General features: G+C 46.6%; 1 protein-coding gene across 1 annotated transcript in view; it reads right to left on the reverse strand.

Moving 5' to 3' along the window:
- The window catches only part of Ank3 (ankyrin 3), a 561,730-nt gene extending 549,524 nt beyond the window's left edge, over nucleotides 1-12,206 (reverse strand). The window contains exon 1 of the mRNA XM_040732583.1: nucleotides 12,073-12,206. Within this exon, the coding sequence (XP_040588517.1) occupies nucleotides 12,073-12,129 (57 nt within the window). The 5' untranslated portion in view covers nucleotides 12,130-12,206. The remainder of the gene's footprint in view (nucleotides 1-12,072) is intronic.
- Between the last annotated feature and the right edge of the window lie 6,806 nt (nucleotides 12,207-19,012).

Consider the following 19,012-nt stretch of genomic DNA (forward strand, 5'->3'; position numbering starts at 1 on the left):
AAATAAACAGTGGAAAATGTATCTCATTAACATATATTAACACAAATATTCACCCAAAGTAAAAGTCAGCATTATGAGCTTTGCACCTTTGTTTAAAGATGGGATAGCCCTGGTAGAAGCTAATTTCACTTGCCGAAAGCAGAGTTACAATGAGAGCCCAACACCACACATGCTGTAGGCAGATTTCTATCCTATTTTCAAAATGTTGTATCTTCAACTGACTCAAATTAAATTTTTAAGACTCTTAAAGGTCAAAAGAACCTCAACACTGTCCCAATGAAACTACATAAATCAATGCTGTCTAATGCTGCCAGCGGCTTCATTTGGGTGTGATGGTGCACACCTTTAGTCCCAGCATTCAGGAGGCAGGGGCATGTATATAGCTGTGAGTTTGAGGCCAGCCCAGTTTATATAGCCAGTTCCAGACCTGCTAGGGCTACACAGTGAGGATCTGTTTCAAATAAATAGATTAAATAATGTTTAAAAAGAGGAGAGCATTAAGTGTGCCCTCTGGGAGTCTACTGCCCCTAGAAAACAGAGTAAATGAGTCATTCCAGTAACACACACCAAATGCCACAAGAGAAGGTTGTTCAGGAAATGCTAAAATACTGGAAAAGTGGAGTAAAGGCTGCCAGGAAGAGGACATGTGAGGTGGGCCTAAAGGACTGCCAGGGGTCAAAAAGATGCAGCCCACGGGGCTGTGGGGGTGTGGGTGGGGGCTGGAGAGATAGTCCATCATGGAGGGAAGGCATTTGTCCATGTTTGTCCTCTTGTCATTTTGACAAACCACACATTCAACCAACTCGGGAAGGAAAGGAGTTACTTGGCTTACATGTTACAGTCCATCATTGAAGGAAGCTCAGGCAGGTACTCCAAGCAAGATCTGGAAGCACGGAGGAACCCTGGCTTGCTTGCTCGCAGGCTCATGGTTAGCTTTCATACCCAGTCCGGGTGCACCTCCCTAGGAATGACACTCTGCACAGTGGGCTGGACCCTCCTGCATTCACTGGAAATCAAGAAAAAGCTATAGCACATGCTCATGGGCCCCTCCGATGAAGACGGTTCTTCAACAAAGGTTCCCTCTTCCCACGGATGTCAAGACTCACAGCCATCACAGTCATCATGGCCTATATCATGGCAGCAGAAGCATGAGGCAGCCGGTCACATTGCGTATAACTTGGGAAGCAATAGGTAGATGCTAGGGCTTAGCTTGCTTTTCCTTTTATATTCAGTGCAAGACTCCAGCCCACTGGATGGCATCACTCACTGTCCCTCATGCATGGGGAAGGACACCATAATTAACTCAGTCTAAAATCTCCCTTACAAACATGCCCAGAGGTTTATCTCCTAGGCGGTTCTAGATGTTGGCAAGTGCACAATCAATATTAACCGTCACAAGGTGGAGGAAGGAGACAGTTGAGATAACAGATCTAATAGCTCAAGGGAAAGCAAGAGATCCCTACACCAAAGCACAAGGACTGAAGAGTGGTTCCCAGGCAGAACTGAGTGGATGTGTACTTCATGGGGAGGGGTGGGGGGGCTCACTAATGACTCAGATTCCTAAGTGGAGCACAGGAAGTTCATCAACAAACAACTCACAGGCTTCTTCGGGAAACTGCATGAATAAGCACTCAGCATTTACTCACACCTCCGGAATCTCCATCCACTTCTAGCCAAACTCATTCACTGGGAGGTTCTTCAAGATGCCACGTACCAGCTTTGATTGACAGCTTCACCACAGTTGGGATTTCAGAGCCTGGAGACTCTTGCGTGTGGCAATTGTAATAACTATTTTGTGGCAAGCATCTATAGATGCCATCAAAGAAGGTATTGCAACTCAGGTGACAGCTCCTTGCACAGTTCTTCAAACACCTGGAGAAGGACTGGCTGATTATCTGTCATTCTGGGAGCCCCAGAGTCTTCAGTAGTCCATAGAGACTTCAGTAGTCGTCTTTATGAATCTAGGTCACATGCCTCCTGCCCAGAAAGCCAGGCAGAATGCAGTGAAGGATGGAGCTACAAGGAGATTTGAATTCCAGATTATGCACCAGTTAGGCTAAAAGAGCACAGCCTCCTGGCCCAGCCAATAAGACAAAGAACTCAGGTATAATGCAGGCTGGATAAATATCTCAGAGGGAGAGCACTGCTGTCATGCAAAAGCCTTCGGTTTCATACACAGCATCACACACACACACACACACACCTTCTCTCTCTCTCTCTCTCTCTCTCTCACACACACACACACACAATCTTGTAAGTCAAATTTTTAAAGTCTCTGATTAATGACTGAGATGGTACTTTCCAATTAGTACATTTTAATGGTACAGAGGTTTACTGAAAAGGGTGATACATTTATTAGGTACATTTTTTAAAATCATGTACACACAGCAGTATGAGCAGACTGTAAGCAATCTCGATCAAATAAATTAGCTGATCACAACTCCACACTCTTAGTTGCAGTTTCTATTGCTGAGATGAAACACCATGACAAAAAAAGCAAGCTGAGGAAGAAAGGGTTTATTTGGTTCATACTTCCACATTGTAGTCCTTCACCAGAGGAAGTCAGGGCAGGAACCTGGAGGCAGGAGCTGATGCAGAAGCCATGGAGGGGTGCTGCTTACTGGCTTGCTCCCCATGACTTGTTCACCCTGCTTTCTTTTAGAACCCAGGACCAATAGCCCAAGAATAGCCTCACCCATAATGGGCTGCCCCTTCCCATCGCTAACTAAGAAAATGCCTTACAGGACCACCCCGATTTTTATGGAGGCATTTTCTTAATTGATGTTTCCTCCTCTCAGGTGACTCTAGCTTGTGTCAAGTTGACATAACACTGTCTCACACAATTGGCCCCTTGTCAACTTGACTCACAAATTCATCACCTGCCAGGCAGTGGTGTCATATACCTTTAATCCAGTGTTTGGGAGATAAAGGCAGGCAGATCTCTGAGTTTGAGGCCAACCTGGTCTACATAGAATGTTCCAGGACAGCCAGGGCAATGCAGAGAAACCTTGACTCAAAAAAAAAAAAAAAAAAAACACGAAAGAAAAAGAAAAAGAAAAGAAATCGGGCTGGAGAGATGGCTCAGAGGTTAAGAGCACTGACTACTTGCTCTTCCAGAGGTCCTGAGTTCAATTTCCAGCAACCACCTGGAGTCTTGCAGCCAACTATAATGAGATCTGGCGCCCTCTTCTGGTGTGCAGGCAAACATGCAGACAGAACACTGTATACATAATAAATAAATCTTTTCGTTTTGTTTTGTTTTTTCAAGACAGCGTTTCTCTGTGTGGCCCTGTCTAGCTCTGTAGACCAAGCTGATCTCGAACTCAAAGTGCTGGAATTAAAGGTCTGCACCACCACAGCCCAGCATAATAAGTAAATATTTTTTAAAAATCATGATTAAGTAACTTGTCCTTTCTCATTCATCCCCCAGTTCTCACATTAAAAACAAAAAACCTTAAAAATCGCAGTCTTTCCCAATTCAAACACGTTAAAAGTTCGGTCTCTTTGAAATAGCTACTCAAATCCAAGCCTTTTAAAATTCAGAGTCAACTGTGGACTCCTGTAAAATAAAAAAATAATAATAATAAAACTTTCTTTCACCAAAGGGGAAGTAGCCAGGCACAATCACAATGAAATCAAAGCGAAAACAAACTTCAGAAGTGTGAATAACTCAACATCCAATGTCTAGGATTCATTCGCTCCCAATCTTCTGGGATCCTCCAAGGGGCTTGTTTCCCCTCCTGCAGCACACACAGCCTGTCCTCTGAGGTTAGGCAGGCTTCGCTCCGTCACTCTATTTGATCGGCTATTTTAAAGAGACTGGACTTTTCACGGGTTTGCATTTGTAAGGACTGCGATTTTCTGAGGTTATTTGTTTTCATTGTGAGTTCTTGGGGATGAATGACAAAGGGAAGTTCGTCCATTAGTAGTGATAATATTGCTGTAACACTGCCACTGCCTTTGGTGGTCACCCCGAGATGCTGGCATCTCCAAAACGCCGGGGTCTTCTGCTGCGACCGGGCTGCACTTTCACCAGTAGCCTCTCATAGGCTCTCTTCATGGTGCCAAGCCTCAACGGCTCTGCATGACCCCTTCAGTCCTGGGTCTTCATCTGCCACTGAGGCTGCACCTTCACCAACGGACTCTCACAGTACCAACCAATGGATTCTCACAGTACCAAGCCTCAGCTGCTCTCCATGACCCCTTCATGACTTCAAAACCAGTACCACCTGCGAGACTCTTACATTACCAAGTCCAGCTGCCAGCATGAGGTACAACAACCTTGGCCGCCTCTGGAACAGAGTGTTCTGTGCGCTTTCAGGTAAACCTTTCCCAGAAGATTTCACCTCAACAATGCTGGTCTCTTCTTAATCACTGCTAATTTCACAGCTCCAGCCAACCAGAATTGAGTATCCCGGCAAAGCAAAGTCTCACTTTTAGTAGTTCTGGCACCTCGTTAACCATAGCTAATTCTTCAGCCCCAGTTAACCACAACCACAGAATCTTAATTCAAAATAACAAGTGGGCCCAATTAAATCTTTAAACTTCCCCCTGAAATGTCACAAGCCAGACTTCCATTGTCTGCACCACTCTCAACATTCTTATCTTCCAAGCTTCTACAGAACAGCCTGCTGCGATCTCAACACTCAATGGCTTTTGTAGTCCAAAGTTCAGGCACAAACAAAGAAACAACCAAAGAAGAGGAGAAGATGAAATTGTTGCTCAAAATCACCTTCAACTACACAGTAAGTTCAAGATCAGCCTGGACTCCTAAAAATTTAAAAATAAAATAACAAGGACGAAGAATGTGCATACAGAAGGTAACCTGTAATACAACAGGACATTCGGTGCCTTCTAAACCCAAGTGGAAAGTAAGCGCACATCATTTTTAAATTAAAAATTTAGTAAACTGCATTCTAATTCTATCAAATCTGAGAGTACCAAGGGCTGATCAAGCTGGATTATCCAAACTACAAAAATGACAAGGAACTAGCTAGTGTGTTTAAGAGTCAGCCTCGGGCTGGAGAGATGGCTCAGAGATTAAGAGCACTGGCTGCTTTCAGAGGTCCTGAGTTCGATTCCCAGCAACCACATGGCTCAAAACCATCTATAATGAGATCTGGTGCCCTCTTCTGACCGGCAGGTGTACGTGCAGGCAGAATACTGTATGCATAATAAATAAATAAAATCTTAAAAAAATAAGTTTTAAAAAAGAGTCAACCTCACCGTAGCCCAGGTGAGATGGCTCTCCTTGGTTGTCAACTTGACTATGTCTGTAATTAACTAAAACCCAAGCTGCTGGGTACACCTGTGAGGGATTTTTTTCCTATTAATTAAATCATTTGAAGTGGGAAGACAGACTTTTGACATGGATCTTTTGAGGTGGGAAGACACAGCTTTAATCTGGGCCACATTTTCTGCTGGTAGCCTATTTAGAGGACATGGAAGAAGGAAGCCTGTTCTCTTTGCCTGTTGGCTCTCACCCGTACCGGCAAGTCCATTCCTTCAATGGCGTTAGAGCCTACTTGAAGGGACTCTACCCAGCGGGCATTAGAACTTACTTGAAGGGAATCTCCCCAGCCTTAGCATGGCAGACATGGCTCTGGCTGGCCTTGCCCTTCTGTCCCATTTCCTCTGCCTTGCTAAAAAACATTAGATTACACTCCTAAAGCTGCCACTAAGATCCATTCCCTTATTTGGCCACTTCCTCCTCCTGAAGCTGACTACCAAGGTTCAGCGCTATCAAAGTATTATAGCCCAGCAATCAAAATCCTCCTTTAGGCTCACCTCATTAACATGCCCAATTAAAATTAGACACCTCTGTCGTGGAATATTATTTTAACTGGGCAAAGATGTGCTACATAGGATAATGCTGCATCTGTTTAACCATGTAAGGATGTGTGTTTAATCATGTAAGGGTCTGTTGCACCTGCTTCATCTTGCCTGCCTAAGGCACCTGATTGGCCTAATAAAGAGCTGGATGATGAAACAGCCAGGCAGAGAAAGGATAGAAGGGGCTGGCAGGCAGAGAAAATAAATAGGGGGAGAAATCTAGGCTTGACAAGCAAGACGAGAGAAGAAGAGGAAAAGGAGGAGACAATTAAAGACAACAGACAGACAGACAGACAGACAGAGAAGCAGTGAAAGGAAGATATACAGAAGTAAGAAAGGTAATAAGCCCCAAGGCAATAGGTAGATAAAGAGAAGCAGGTTAGATACACAGAGGAAGGCATAGGCCCTGCCCCCAAATAATGTGACAGACTTTACTGATCTACCATAGAAGGCCTCACCCTCCCTGGGGAGTGGATGGGGGGATTGGGATAGGGGAGTCAATTGGGGGGCATGGGAGGATGGGAGGGAGAGGAAATTGGGATTGATATGTAAAATAAAAGTTTCTTAAAGAAAAAAAGAGAGAAACAGGCCAATTTAGGTTAAAAATAGCTAGCCAGAAATGTGTCTAAGCATTCAAAACTAATAATAAGCCTCTGTGCCATGATTTGGGAGCTGGTTGTGGTGGCCCAAAGGAAAAGCCTGCTATGTACCTCATCCTAACATGGGGTTTTCCGTTTTCCCTTTGTAAACTGCCATTTGCCTATGGGTCAAGTCTGCCTCCTCTCTATCCAGAGGCGGTCCTTTGTCCCTCTGGGGCAAATAAATCTCCTCTGTGCTAAGCACTTGGCCTTGGGGTGTCTTGTGCCAATTCTGGTCCCTTAGGGCTTCTTCATAACTCTGGTGTACAGTGAAGACAAGCTGAGACTCTAGACTAAACAACTGCTGGATTCTTGCACCTTCCATTGGTAGACAGACGGCCATTGTTGGACTGGCTGGACCACAGCCTGTAAGTCAATCTAATAAACCCCCATATAGTCTATAAGCTCTGGTCCTTTAGAGAACCCTGACTAACAACACATCAGGTGAACCTCACTCTTGGAAGCTAGCGATCTCTTGCCTCAGCCTCTCTAGTAGGTACAAGAATATATACGCACTACCTAGCCCAGTGTAGACACATGAACTTTTAATTGCCACAATTGAATACTTACAGCCGTACCCTCTTACTTTCGCCATCCGGTGCTGTATTCTTAAGAGTCACACATGAGCCTTGCTTCCCCTATTAAGGAACACTTCGCCATGTGTTTCTGCCATCCTCCTCTCCATCTCCCATCAAAGAGCCATCCTTCACCTTCCATTATTGGCCTGGCGATATGACTCAATATGTAAGATCACTTACTATGCAAGCCTGATGCCCTGACTTCAATCTCCAGCATCCACATTAAGGTGGAAGGAGAGACCCGACTCCACCTTCCATCGCCGCCGCCACCACTCCCAGCCCAACGGAGAGAGATCTCAGTCCCTGGGGACGTCTGACACCCATGGAAATGGAAACTTCTGGGTCATGGAGAACCACTTAGCCTGACAACTAATGCCAGTTGTTTCCCAGAAGAGCTTCCACAGGCAACAGACGGGGGCTGCCTGGTGGCTCCCCACCCCACCAGGCTTTGCCGGTTACCAGCTCAGGAGCACCATGGAACGAGTCGCCCCTGAACCTTGCTCTACTTCAGTGCCCATCACAGATGCTGAGAGAGAGGTACAAAGTAGCAACACGAGAGGGTTTCTACAAGACAGTCATGGCAACTCACATGTGAGCCGTCATGTTCCTGCCGTCTTTGATCTTCAGTTAGAGCTGTTTTCTTCCTATAAGGATGGTTTCTATTCTGCCCACACCCCTCCCAGGAGAGAGAAGAGGCAGGGGAGGGAGGGAGAGGAGAGGAGGGAAAGGAAGAGAGAAACAACAACAAAAAGGCAGGGAAAAAAATGAACTTGGGGCTTTGAAATTGAAACTGTCTCCCAGATAGCCTAGTGAAGAGACGTGAAAAAGAAGCGGGGAGGGGTCGTTAAGAAGACAAGAAAGGTTTTCTCTTGTATTCCCCCATCTCCATTTATTTAATCAGTTGTTTTATTAAGGACTGATTACATTTCTGGCTCTTAACTAGTACTAAATTATCAGAACAAGCAGACATAGCAGACATGAAGGGATTTTACCAGGACTGAATTTTGAACCAGTTTTACCCCTACTGGTACCTGCCTTAAAGGTGGAAATGAAGGGGCCCAGTGCAGGAATTCTGCTGGGTACTAAAGGGGCAAGCCAGCTGCCGGTGAGTCACCACAGTTATCTTGGAAACAGCATTTCCAAAGCAGCCCACATTCTTCAGTCTACACACAACAGAACTCCAATTAACTCTGCCTCTGCCTCCTTCTTGCAAGTCAAGTCCAAAGTGAGTGCTCACCCTGACTCTCCAGGAGCCCACTAGCCTTAGAATTATGTGGAAGTAGCAGGAGTCTGTCTGACCAATGAAATGACAGAAAACTGGCTTCATGTCTTAAAGGCCATGTCACCTGGGATTTTTAACAGATTCTACCAGGCGGTGGTGATGGTTTATTCAAAGGAAAGCACTACCCAGTCAGAGCTGAAAACAAATTTCTTTGGCTGTTTGCCTCTTGCTCATCCTAAGACATTTGGAAAGAATTCCCATGGGACATCTCCAAACAGGAAACTGAGGGTCACTTCCTTAAAAAAAATTACAGAATTCTTTCTAATGTCATCTCTCTATCATCCGTGCCTGGTCAAACAAGAGCCTGACTGATTCCTGGAAAAAAGGTCAATGTCCCTTTGAAGGGTTGAATCCCCTGTAAGAGTTTGCCCACACTCCAGCATGCTGAGGTAAGTGTCCAAGGTGTCTTCAAGCAGAACTGAGGGTTCCAGAGATGTCACCCAAGTCTTTCAGAGTCCAATCAGGAAAAATATGCAGTATCCTCAAAGACAGACTACCCTTAATTCTAATAATACTTCCTGTATCCAATTAATAACTAGCTGGGCTTCAACATTCCTAGCATGGGGCCCAAAAGACTCTGAGTTTGATCCCCAATATAGCAAAAAAAAAAACTAAAAAATTAAAAAATAAAACAAAAAAGGCTTACTATAAAATAGACAACATCACAAAAACTTCAAAACCTATAGGTTTTTGAATGTCAGCCATGGGATATACATCTTTTCACAATCCCAGTTCTCAGGAGGCTGAGGCCGGAGGATAACAAGTTCAAGGTTAGTCTGGGATCCAAAGCATGCATGACTTTACAATGGGGTGAAAGAAGGGTTCTATAAAATAGATAGAATGCAATTCAATATTTGAAAAGTGTTTTCACTTGATATCAGACAAACTAAACAGGGAAAGCTACAATTAAAGGCTCTGCTGTTCTAGGTCCTTTAGTGTTTTTTTGTTTTGTTTTGTTTTTTGCTTTTTTGGGGTTTTTTTTTTTTTTTGGTTTTTTTTCGAGACAGGGTTTCTCTGTGGCTTTGGAGGCTGTCCTGGAACTCGCTTGGTAGTCCAGGCTGGTCTCGAACTTACAGAGATCCGCCTGTCTCTGCCTCCTGAGTGCTGGGATTAAAGGTGTGCGCTACCAACACCCGGCTTCTAGGTCCTTTAGTGTTAAACTGGCCTTGTCCCTGGCATTCACACTGGAAGAGCCAAGATCAGAAACACAGAGACAGCCCAGGTAACACACACACACAGGGAAGGTCACAGCTAGCCAAGGTCATTAGAAACCTTGGTCTTTTGAGAAGGTTAAGTCTTAGCTAAGTGGAGTTTGGGGAAACTGCAGCAAAGCCAAGCATCCATGCATATTTGATCATATTTCCCCAGTTCACAATCACTCTCATTTTCATCAATGCCCACCAGTTTATTCAATTGAACAAAAATGCCATTTACAGGCTAGAATGTCCCATGATCTCCAGTTTAGATTATATCATTTCCCACAATTATGGTGACACTCTGTATAAGAGGCTACATGCAATTTGGGCATAAAAACCGGATCATTTGAAGGCTGGGAAGATGGCTCACTGGGTAAAATGCTGGCTCTGCAAACCTGAGCTGAGTTCAGATCCCAAGAGCATAGGTAAAGCTAGACACGGTGATGCACATCTGTTATCCCAGATCTCCTAGGTCAGATGGAGACAGGAGAATGCCCTTAAACTCTGGGGCAACCGGCCTGGTATACACCCCAGCAAATGGGAGATCCTGTCTTAGACAACAGCTGAGGTTGTCCCCGGAGCAGCACACAGACACACACACACACACACAAAAGATTGTTTAGTGGGTCGTCTTACATAAATCGGCCAGTTAGAGGTAATCTATATGGGGAAAATCACCTAGAAACAGAACAATCCTATTCTCTCCAGTTATCAGAGCTCATTGGCCTAATGAGCTCACTGGTCAATGTGAAAGGAAATGCAACCAGGTACTGAATAAAGAAAAAACACAATGCTGATTGAGCCACCCTACAGAAATGCAAACAGACTTAGAATTCAGTTTCCCTGGATCCCAAACAGCGAACCTGTCCCCTCACTGTTCGAGAGTGTGGAACCTACCACACAATGCACTCACAGACTAGGAAATGTATTTGTGTCTTAACAAGAAGAGCCACGAGAAACACTGCAAGTTAACAGTCAACTACAACCCAGACACACAGCTCATTTCTTCATACTCGGCTGATTGAAGAGAACCCCAGCGCTCTATGCTTCAGTCGCTCGAGGTGCCGGGATTGTGATGTTTTAGAGGTGGTTTAAGTTTGCATTCCCGTCCAGTATAGAACACGGGCTTCCTTAGAGGTGCAGTGGGTAGAACCCAGGTCAGCAGATTCTGCAGGGGCCTGAAGTGCTGGGGCAGCAGTCTGAACCTCACACTCCCCCTGCTGAAGCCTACCTGGACTGGCCGCCTCCTGCAGTGAGAACACAGTAACCCCTAGGGGGGTAGGACACTGCTTCTATGAGAACTGTAACCACGTCCAAATTTAGCCAGACCACACTAGTAACAAACAAAACCAAAACTTAGAATCAGACTGCAAGAAAATGCGCGCGTGTACACACACACACACACTCACACACACACACTTTGTGAAGATTGGAGCGTCTTTTTAAACAGTCTAGATTCCTGGGAGCTTCTACTAGAAGGTGAAATTAAAGCAAAGGCAGGAATGGGCTTACAGATGTGAAGCCAGGTAAACTAATGTTTCGAGCCTGCTCTGAGGTGCACTTTTAAAAATGTAGTAGTTTTCATTTTCTTAAAGTAGATCACGAATGCACACAGATATTTTTTTTACCTTCAAAAGGTAAGCCAAAGAGGTATTTTCCTCCCCTGACACGCCCCCCCCCCGCCAAGCGCCCAGCTCCCCCGCCCCCGCTCCCAGAACAGACGTGGTTTCTTGGGTCCCCTTCGGGATTTATTCCACGAACACCCATCACCCTATTGTGTGCCTACAATGCTGACAGCCTTAGGTCTCAGAGGAGTCCCGGCCATGGGACGGCAGGAAAGATACGGGAAGCTACCGTTGTGTTCCTCAATATCCTGATTTTTTTTTTCCCCTTGGCGCAAGTTGCTGATCTAGGATGCCAGAGATGGGGGTTGGGGGAGAACCCACCTCGTACCACCCCCTTGGCACTGCTGCCATACCTGAGGGCTCTGCATTTTTATGCCCCAATTTCGAAAGCATGCTGCCTTACCCCTCCACTCCCTACTAAGTCTCTCGACTCACCTTCAGAGAGAAAAAGAAAGAAAACCTAACTGAAGGTTAACTTTCCCAGCCAGGTGACTTCCCCGTAAAAGCTGCGGCGGACTTGGGTCGTGTCCTCGGGCAAGTTCCGCATGGCGGTGAACACGAAACCCAAAGACGCCAGACACAGCTGGGCCCGCACGGAGCCCCGTGTCCCGAGTTGCTTTTTCTGCGCAAATGTTCCGAGTACAAGCCCCAGGTCCTCGCCTCCCTCCTCCCCGGGGACGCTGGGGTTGCGACGCCGGCTAAGAGCTCGCACTCCCGATGGGAGCCAAACCCTGGTCCACCGTCTGGGAGCGACGAGACCCTGCGATGAGACAGGGTCCCCTCCCGGGCGCCCCCGGTTCCCCTGCAGGAACACACAGCTCCCATACCGTCCCAGCGTCTCCTGGTTCCCCGGATCCCAACCCCAGCCCATCATCGCCACGGAGGGGAGGGGGGTGCAGCCACAGGTGGGGAGGCGCTCACCTGCTCAGGTTCGGGGTTCCCGGTACCCCCAGGGGACGATGTGCCCGAGCAGGCCATGCTGTGGGGACCCGCGCTCTCCTCCTTCAAGGAATTCGGCTCTGCGCCCGGGTCCGCGTCTCCTCACCCCCCAATCCAGGAACTTCACCCCCGGGAGGAAAGGGGGGCGGGGAGGGGGAGTTGGGCTGCAGCTCGGGAACGCGCAGCGCCGCCCCGTGCAGTCTCCTCCCCCTGCAGGGCGCCGCCAGGTGCTGTGCGGCCAGCCAGGAGGGGCGGGCCAGCCAGGTGGAGGCTCGGCGACCCGCCCGGCCCGCAGCCGCCCGAGCATGCCCAGTGCGGTGTCCGCCACAGGGTCCCGGGGACACCAAGGCCCCGGTGGCCTTGAGAGGGCCCAGGGAGTTCGAAGTTGGTCCCGAGGCAGAGCAAGGGTCAGTGCACACCCCGCCCCACCTGAGTGGACAGAACCCGGACAGCATCCCCACGAGCAATGTTCTTCCTCGTCGCTGATGGACAACTGCTCGTCTGAACTTGAACACCGGGCAGCGATGTGGCTTTCAGTTATACTGTTCATGTTAGAGCCTAAAATCCACCGGGCAGCGGTAACTGAAGGCACACCCCCTCAGAAACCGAGTTCCAATCTCCGGGTCCATGCCATCTGGGGACCGCTTGGAGATCCATCGCTCCAGCCAGATATCCAGAGGAGCCCCCCACCCTCATAGCCATCCCGGGTGGGAGGCAGGGGCTGAGCCCTACTCAGCAAGGAAGCTGGGAGCTGATCTCGGAATGTCCTCATTTCTAGGAGGTCAGATGACAAGGGACAGCTGGCTGTCCAGGCCACTGGGAACATCAGTAGAACTTATCCTGGGTCTGAGCATCTATACTAACCAGGTACCTGGCAAAAGGAGAGCCTTCCCAGCGTTTGCACCAATCAGCTCTGAGAGACACAACCAAAAATGTAGTTGCTCCCACCAAACACACAGACACACACACACACAGACACACACACACACACACACACACACACACACACACTTTCTGATTCAGTAAAGATAAAAGTTTTCTTTCAACCAGTAGACAGACTCCACTTTTTCAATCACAGGAGGTAGGGACACTAGCACCTGGATTCTAAGTAGAATGAAAACATTGTTTTCATAGTTCACTTTCATTGTTTATTGTTACTGTTGCTTTCTTTTTTTCCTGGCAGGTGAAAGTGATAGGGATTTGTCGTCTCCCTGTTAAGCAATTACACAGGGGTGGGGAGTAAAACAAGTTTTGTTTTCTTTCTGTTTTTGTTTTGTGAAAGTGAAGTAATAGTTCAGGTAAGAACACACTACAGCAGAAATTCTGAAGGTTGTAGCGTATGGTGAAATGGGGGAAACGATACTTTTGCCAGCTATCCAAAACACCAGAATTACGCCTGAACTAGAGAACCCTGCAGGGAGTTCACTGCCACTCTGAGCTCCAAAGCAAAGCTGAAGCTGACACAGTATGTTTGTCCCATTCCTTGGCTGTGTATCCCACTGACTATGTGGAGCTTCTAGTCCATGCTACCACATTTGGGCCTGGCAGAATCTGTGTAAGACAGACAGCAGGATCTGAACCTAGTCTCAGAAACATTGTTTTCAGAATTTAGGAAGTCCTTAATGCCATGGATTTAACCCTCTGTTATGAGTGCTGCTGGTCCATGAAGAAAAGGAACTGCCTTTCAACTTTCCAAAACAATCTATGTGTCCACACAAGCTTAATGACCCCTGCTGTCATTACAGGGGCATGTCATGCCTTATTAAGGCCTCGAGAGCAGGGACACTGTCTTGACTTCCCTACTGTGCTTGAATGGGTGCTTTATTCCCTTAGACACTGGATGTGGGAAGCCGACCACACAGATTAGAGAAGAGCATTGCAGTGGGAAAGCTCGCAGGGACATGGGTATTTTACTAACCAGCCCCCTGGCACTGACTCAACCACCATAAGCAATCAGAAAGACGATAGAGAAATATAGGCCAGGACTGGAGAAATGGCTCAGCAGTTAAGAGCACTTACTGTTCTTCCAGAGGTCCTGAGTTCAATTCCCAGTAACCACATGGTGGCTCATAACCACCTTGAATGAGATCTGTTGCCCTCCACTGGCATGCAGGCAGAAGACTGTATACACAATAAATAAATAAAATGTTTAAAAAAAGATAGAGAAATATAGGCCATCAGAGAGAGGACTGGAAGTTAAGTCAAGGAGCAGCCTCTAAAAGACTCCAGAAAGGGAAGTTTTTCTGCAGACGCTTCCTAGTCTGTTTATCTGGTACCTTGTTTCTGAGAAACGTTCTTGTTTGGGAATGCACAAGATTCTTCCCCTCCTCCAGAGGCAGGCTGGGTTGCACCTGTAAAAGCAAACAGCCAGGAGTCTGGCTACAATTTGAAAAATTATAATGGAGCCATGTATGGTGGGCTCAAGCTGTTTGTCCCAATACCCTGGAGGCTGAAGCAGGAAGTGAACCAATATGCTCAAGGGCAGCTTGAGACACACAGTAAGAGTTCAAGAAGAAGAGTGGGAGAGACCTGGCATCCCTGCTTCCAAAAGTGCAGGGGAGAGGAGCATGTAGCTAAACCACAGCCCTTTCTATCCAGCCTGTAACACCCTCTAATGTTGATCAGCTCTGTTCCCGCCATCATAGCCAAATATCACAAAAGAACAGTAGTGGGCACTTGGTGAGACGGTTCTGCTTGCTCAGACGCCTTACCACGCCTCTGCCCTTCCTCCACTAATGATGCCAGGCATCCCAATCGAAGTTGACTGGCTTGCTGCCTGCATGAGGGATGTGTCCAGACCACTTACTAGATGATGCAAGGCATTGGATATACTTTCTACTTAATCAACTTCTGGGCTCTGTTGGGAGCTCCCTCCATCTTCTTGCTTCCATCATGTGCTGGCCCTGACCCACTCTTGGTCTAGATCGCCAGCCCTCAGCCTATCTTACTGGGCTGGACTTGAACTCACTATGTAACTCAGGCTGGCTTTGAATTTGAGGCGATCTTCCTGCCTCAGCTTCCCAAATTCCGGGATTACAGGTGTAAGGCACCATGCATGGTTTGCTTGGCATTTACAAGCCATGAGTTCTACCCGCCAGTTGCCCCTCCCTCCTTCCCTCCCTCCTTCCCTCTTTGCCCTTGCCCTCCCCCACTGTATCCCTGCCTTCACCCACTGGTCGCCCTGCTTTGCAAGGGGTGACTTTGTGCCAGGCCATACCAGTTGGCATGCATTCATCACCTCTCACCTTGACAAGTGCGGTGGCTTCTGAATTTGGCATCCTGAATCTGCTCTGTGCTCTAAGACTGTAATTTCCCCAAAATCAGCTAACAAGAGTATGCATGGTTAAGCTTTTGTGTTGACCCTCTCCGTCCTTAAGGAGAAAAGGGTCACCCTAAAACACTCTAGCTCTGCTTTCTCTACAGAATCTCAGCTGTTCTCTCCCTCCCTCCCCCTTCCCCCCTGTCTCAGACGTTCCACACATAGCCATCATGAGTGACTTGCTGTCCTCCAAGGTCTACCCACATGTGAAGACCAGTGTCTTTCCTCAGGTCATTCTCTGCCTGGAAAGCCCCTGTCACAGCCTCCAGCTCTCCCACAGCTTCTCTTGTTTGGCTAATGCCAACTATTGCTGCACTACATTCCTACCCCAAGGAAGCCTTCCAGTTCCAGTTGATGTGGCTAATTGACATTCCTTGGTTATTCCAAGACAGTGTGACTGTGGTTCTTATAGAGTATGCTCTGGAGCATTTTAATGCAATTCAGAAATCTAATATATTGTGCTGGCTAGTTTTATGTCATCTTGACACAAGCTAAAGTCATCTGAGAGAAGGGAACCTCAATTAAGAAAATGCCTCTATAACATTGGGCTGTAAGGCATTTTCTTAATTAGTGATGGATAAGGGAGGGCCCAGTCCATTGTGGGTGCTGCCATCTCTGAGCTGGTAGTACTAAATTCTATAAGAAAGCAGACTGAGCAAGTCGTGAGTGACAAACCAGTAAGCAGCACCCCTCCAAGGCCTCTGCATCAGCTCCTGCCTCCAGGTTCCTGCTCTGTTTGAGTTCCTGTCCTGACTTCCTTCAGTGATGACTAGCAATATGGAAGTGTAAGGTAAATAAACCCTTTCCTCCCCAACTTTCTTTTTTGGTCATGATGTTTCATTGCAGCAACAGAAACCCTAACTAAGACATGTGTGTGTGTGTGTGTGTGTGTGTGTGTGTGTGTGTGTGTGTGTGTGTGTGTGTGTGTGTGTGTGTGTGTGTGTGTATCTATATCTCTAAGTTAATTAGCAGGCATTTGTAGCCTCAGTATGATGGTCATGTTTTTAATGATAGGATATGACCCTAAATCTTTTACGTCCTTCCAAGGATTGTATGACATACAGTTTACACATTGTATCACTTTCAAATTGTAAGCGCAGTTACCTCCAATACTAATGCTTGGGTTTCTCTTCAAATTGCACATTTGCGGGGGGAGCTTTTATTTTTCTTCCAGTACCTTAACTGGCCTGTGTCACCTTCAAATAATCTTATCCCTTCAAGAATGTCTTGTCCAAATCCCCAGTACATAACACACTGTCTCACTCGATAGAGGTTTGCTGAACAAATGAAAGGTATGGCTATGAGCTTGGCCTGCCTCCCTAGGACAGATTCTCAAGGTTGAAACCTGATACCCTTGCCTCACTCACAGCTGTACCCTCTCTGAGTGACACTGTACCTGGCGTGCACATCAGATTTCTCTCTGTACATTAATGGGTCCCATATCTGTCTCTCTAGAAAAGCTGAATGTAAGAGGGAAAGTGGTAAGATTATGTTAACCCTGGTGTGTTCACAGCACCCACCATAATTACGCACTAAGAATAGGCTTTGGTGAATGAGGGAAAGTGAGAAGGGGAGGGTGGAAAAGATGGCGTGGGAGACAGTGAGTGAGCCTAATGCTCTCTGGGCATGTGGTGCGAGGCGTCATCTCATGGTTTCTGTTACATTTGTGTATCGCAAACATTGCATCTCTTAAAGCAATCTACCTTTCACACTTATTTTCAATTGTATGTATTGGGTGGGTGGGAGGAAGGTATGTGCCCATGACTGTGTGCACCTGTCTCTACAGAGACATCAGAGCCCCTGGGGCTGGAGTCACAGGCAGTTGTGAGCTGCCCCATGGGGGTGCTGGGAACTGAACTCAGGTCCCCTGGAAGAGCAGGGACTGTCCAACTGCAGAGTCATAGTACCAGCCCCTGAATCCACTTCTTGTATAAACAAATCTGCTTTTAAAACTTTTCCCTTGGGATCTTCCTTTTTTAAACATTGACCTTTGTTTATTATTTTGCGTGGGTCATATGTGTGTGGGCACACATATCCCATGGCACATGTGTAGAGTCAGAGGAAAACGTTGTGGAATCTGTCTTCTCCTTCTGTCTTAACATGGACTGTGTGGATCAAACTTAGGCTGCCTGTCTCTCATAGCCCTTTTAACTACTGAGGCATCTTACCTGCCTGCCCACCCCCACCTTTAAAAATATTTTATTTATACTTTTATTTAAGGTCTATGTGTGTTTGTGGGTGGTATGCACATGTGCCTGGAGGTTCCCCCAGAGGTCAGAAGAGGCTGTCGGATTCCGAGAACTGTAGTCTGATCCTCTGCAGGAGCAGCAAATGCTCTTAACAGCATTTCATTAACATTGACGTGTGTGTGTGTGTGTGTGTGTGTGTGTGTGTGTGTTTCTTGTTTGAAACCGACTCTTAAACAGCCCAGGCTGGCCTCTAACTCACTATGTAACTGACTATAACCTTGATCTCCCAACACTCCTTCCAAGAAATGGGGTTACAGGAATGTGGCATCATATCAGGCTTAACTATATTAATGGAAAACCATTCTTACTTAACTAAACACAGGTTAATTACAAGACATGGTTACAAATTTCTTTTTTCTCCTTAGTCATTCCACCCAGAGCCTTCCATTCTTAATATAAAGGAAACCCTGCCAGCAATAAAGGTGTATGGAAACTGGTCCAAGACACAAGCCGTCTGAGTAAAGGTAAGAGAGTGAGAAAGAACTGAAAAGATTAGACATAACTCAACATTGTCTAATCCCTGGTCCCTAAGCCACCTGAAGTTGGGGGGTAGGAGCTTCCAGAAGGGGGTCCAGTGAAGTCTCCCCTCTGTCCCTTACTCAGCTTCTTGTGTTTTATGCTTGAAACAGTTTTCACCATGATTAGACTCTGGTGAAACAGCAGGACTCTCCCACCTGGCCATCAACGAGAGGGAACACAGACTTGTCATGCAGAGTCTATGACCCCCCCCCAGTAGACAAAGGAATGAGAGTTAATTTGGAGAGCTTTAGCCTGTGAGACTCTTTCAGTTCAAGAAGCTGGCTCATGAATGCATGGATGTTTCTAACCTAAGCAAGAACTAGGAAAGCACTGATCCTATGTAGAAATAGGTGCCCTGTGAAAAGCAGCTCACGATGCACACAGTTCAACCAAAATGTTTTCTCTGGTGGTTTTCAGCCCTTTTACTCAAGCAGGGTCTCAATTGGATAGAAACTCCTAAATAGCCAGTGAAGACTGTGGTTTTTATCGAGGTCAAGCAGAACAAGGGCACAGCATTTTATTTATCGAGTTTGCTTGGCAATTCCATGCACTATATGATTAACTTGGGTGTCTGCCTCCATTTCTTCATTCCTTATGTTCCTTAGAGTAAAAGGAAATAGTGGTTAGTCTGGCATCCTCTACGGAATGACAAACACTGCCTGTCTTGACATAGTTGTGATAACTAATTGTTGACCAGAAAAACAAAATAAAACAAACCTAACCACAGAGTACTTTATGAAACAGAACAACAAACCTTAAAAACATTTATCACATCTATTTATGTATTCATGTATGCACACAGAAGTATGCATTGTGGGGGGTTGTGTACTCTCAC

This window comes from Mesocricetus auratus, unplaced genomic scaffold (genome assembly GCF_017639785.1).
Source record: "Mesocricetus auratus isolate SY011 unplaced genomic scaffold, BCM_Maur_2.0 Super-Scaffold_100027, whole genome shotgun sequence".
In the NCBI taxonomy this organism is placed as follows: Eukaryota; Metazoa; Chordata; class Mammalia; order Rodentia; family Cricetidae; genus Mesocricetus; species Mesocricetus auratus.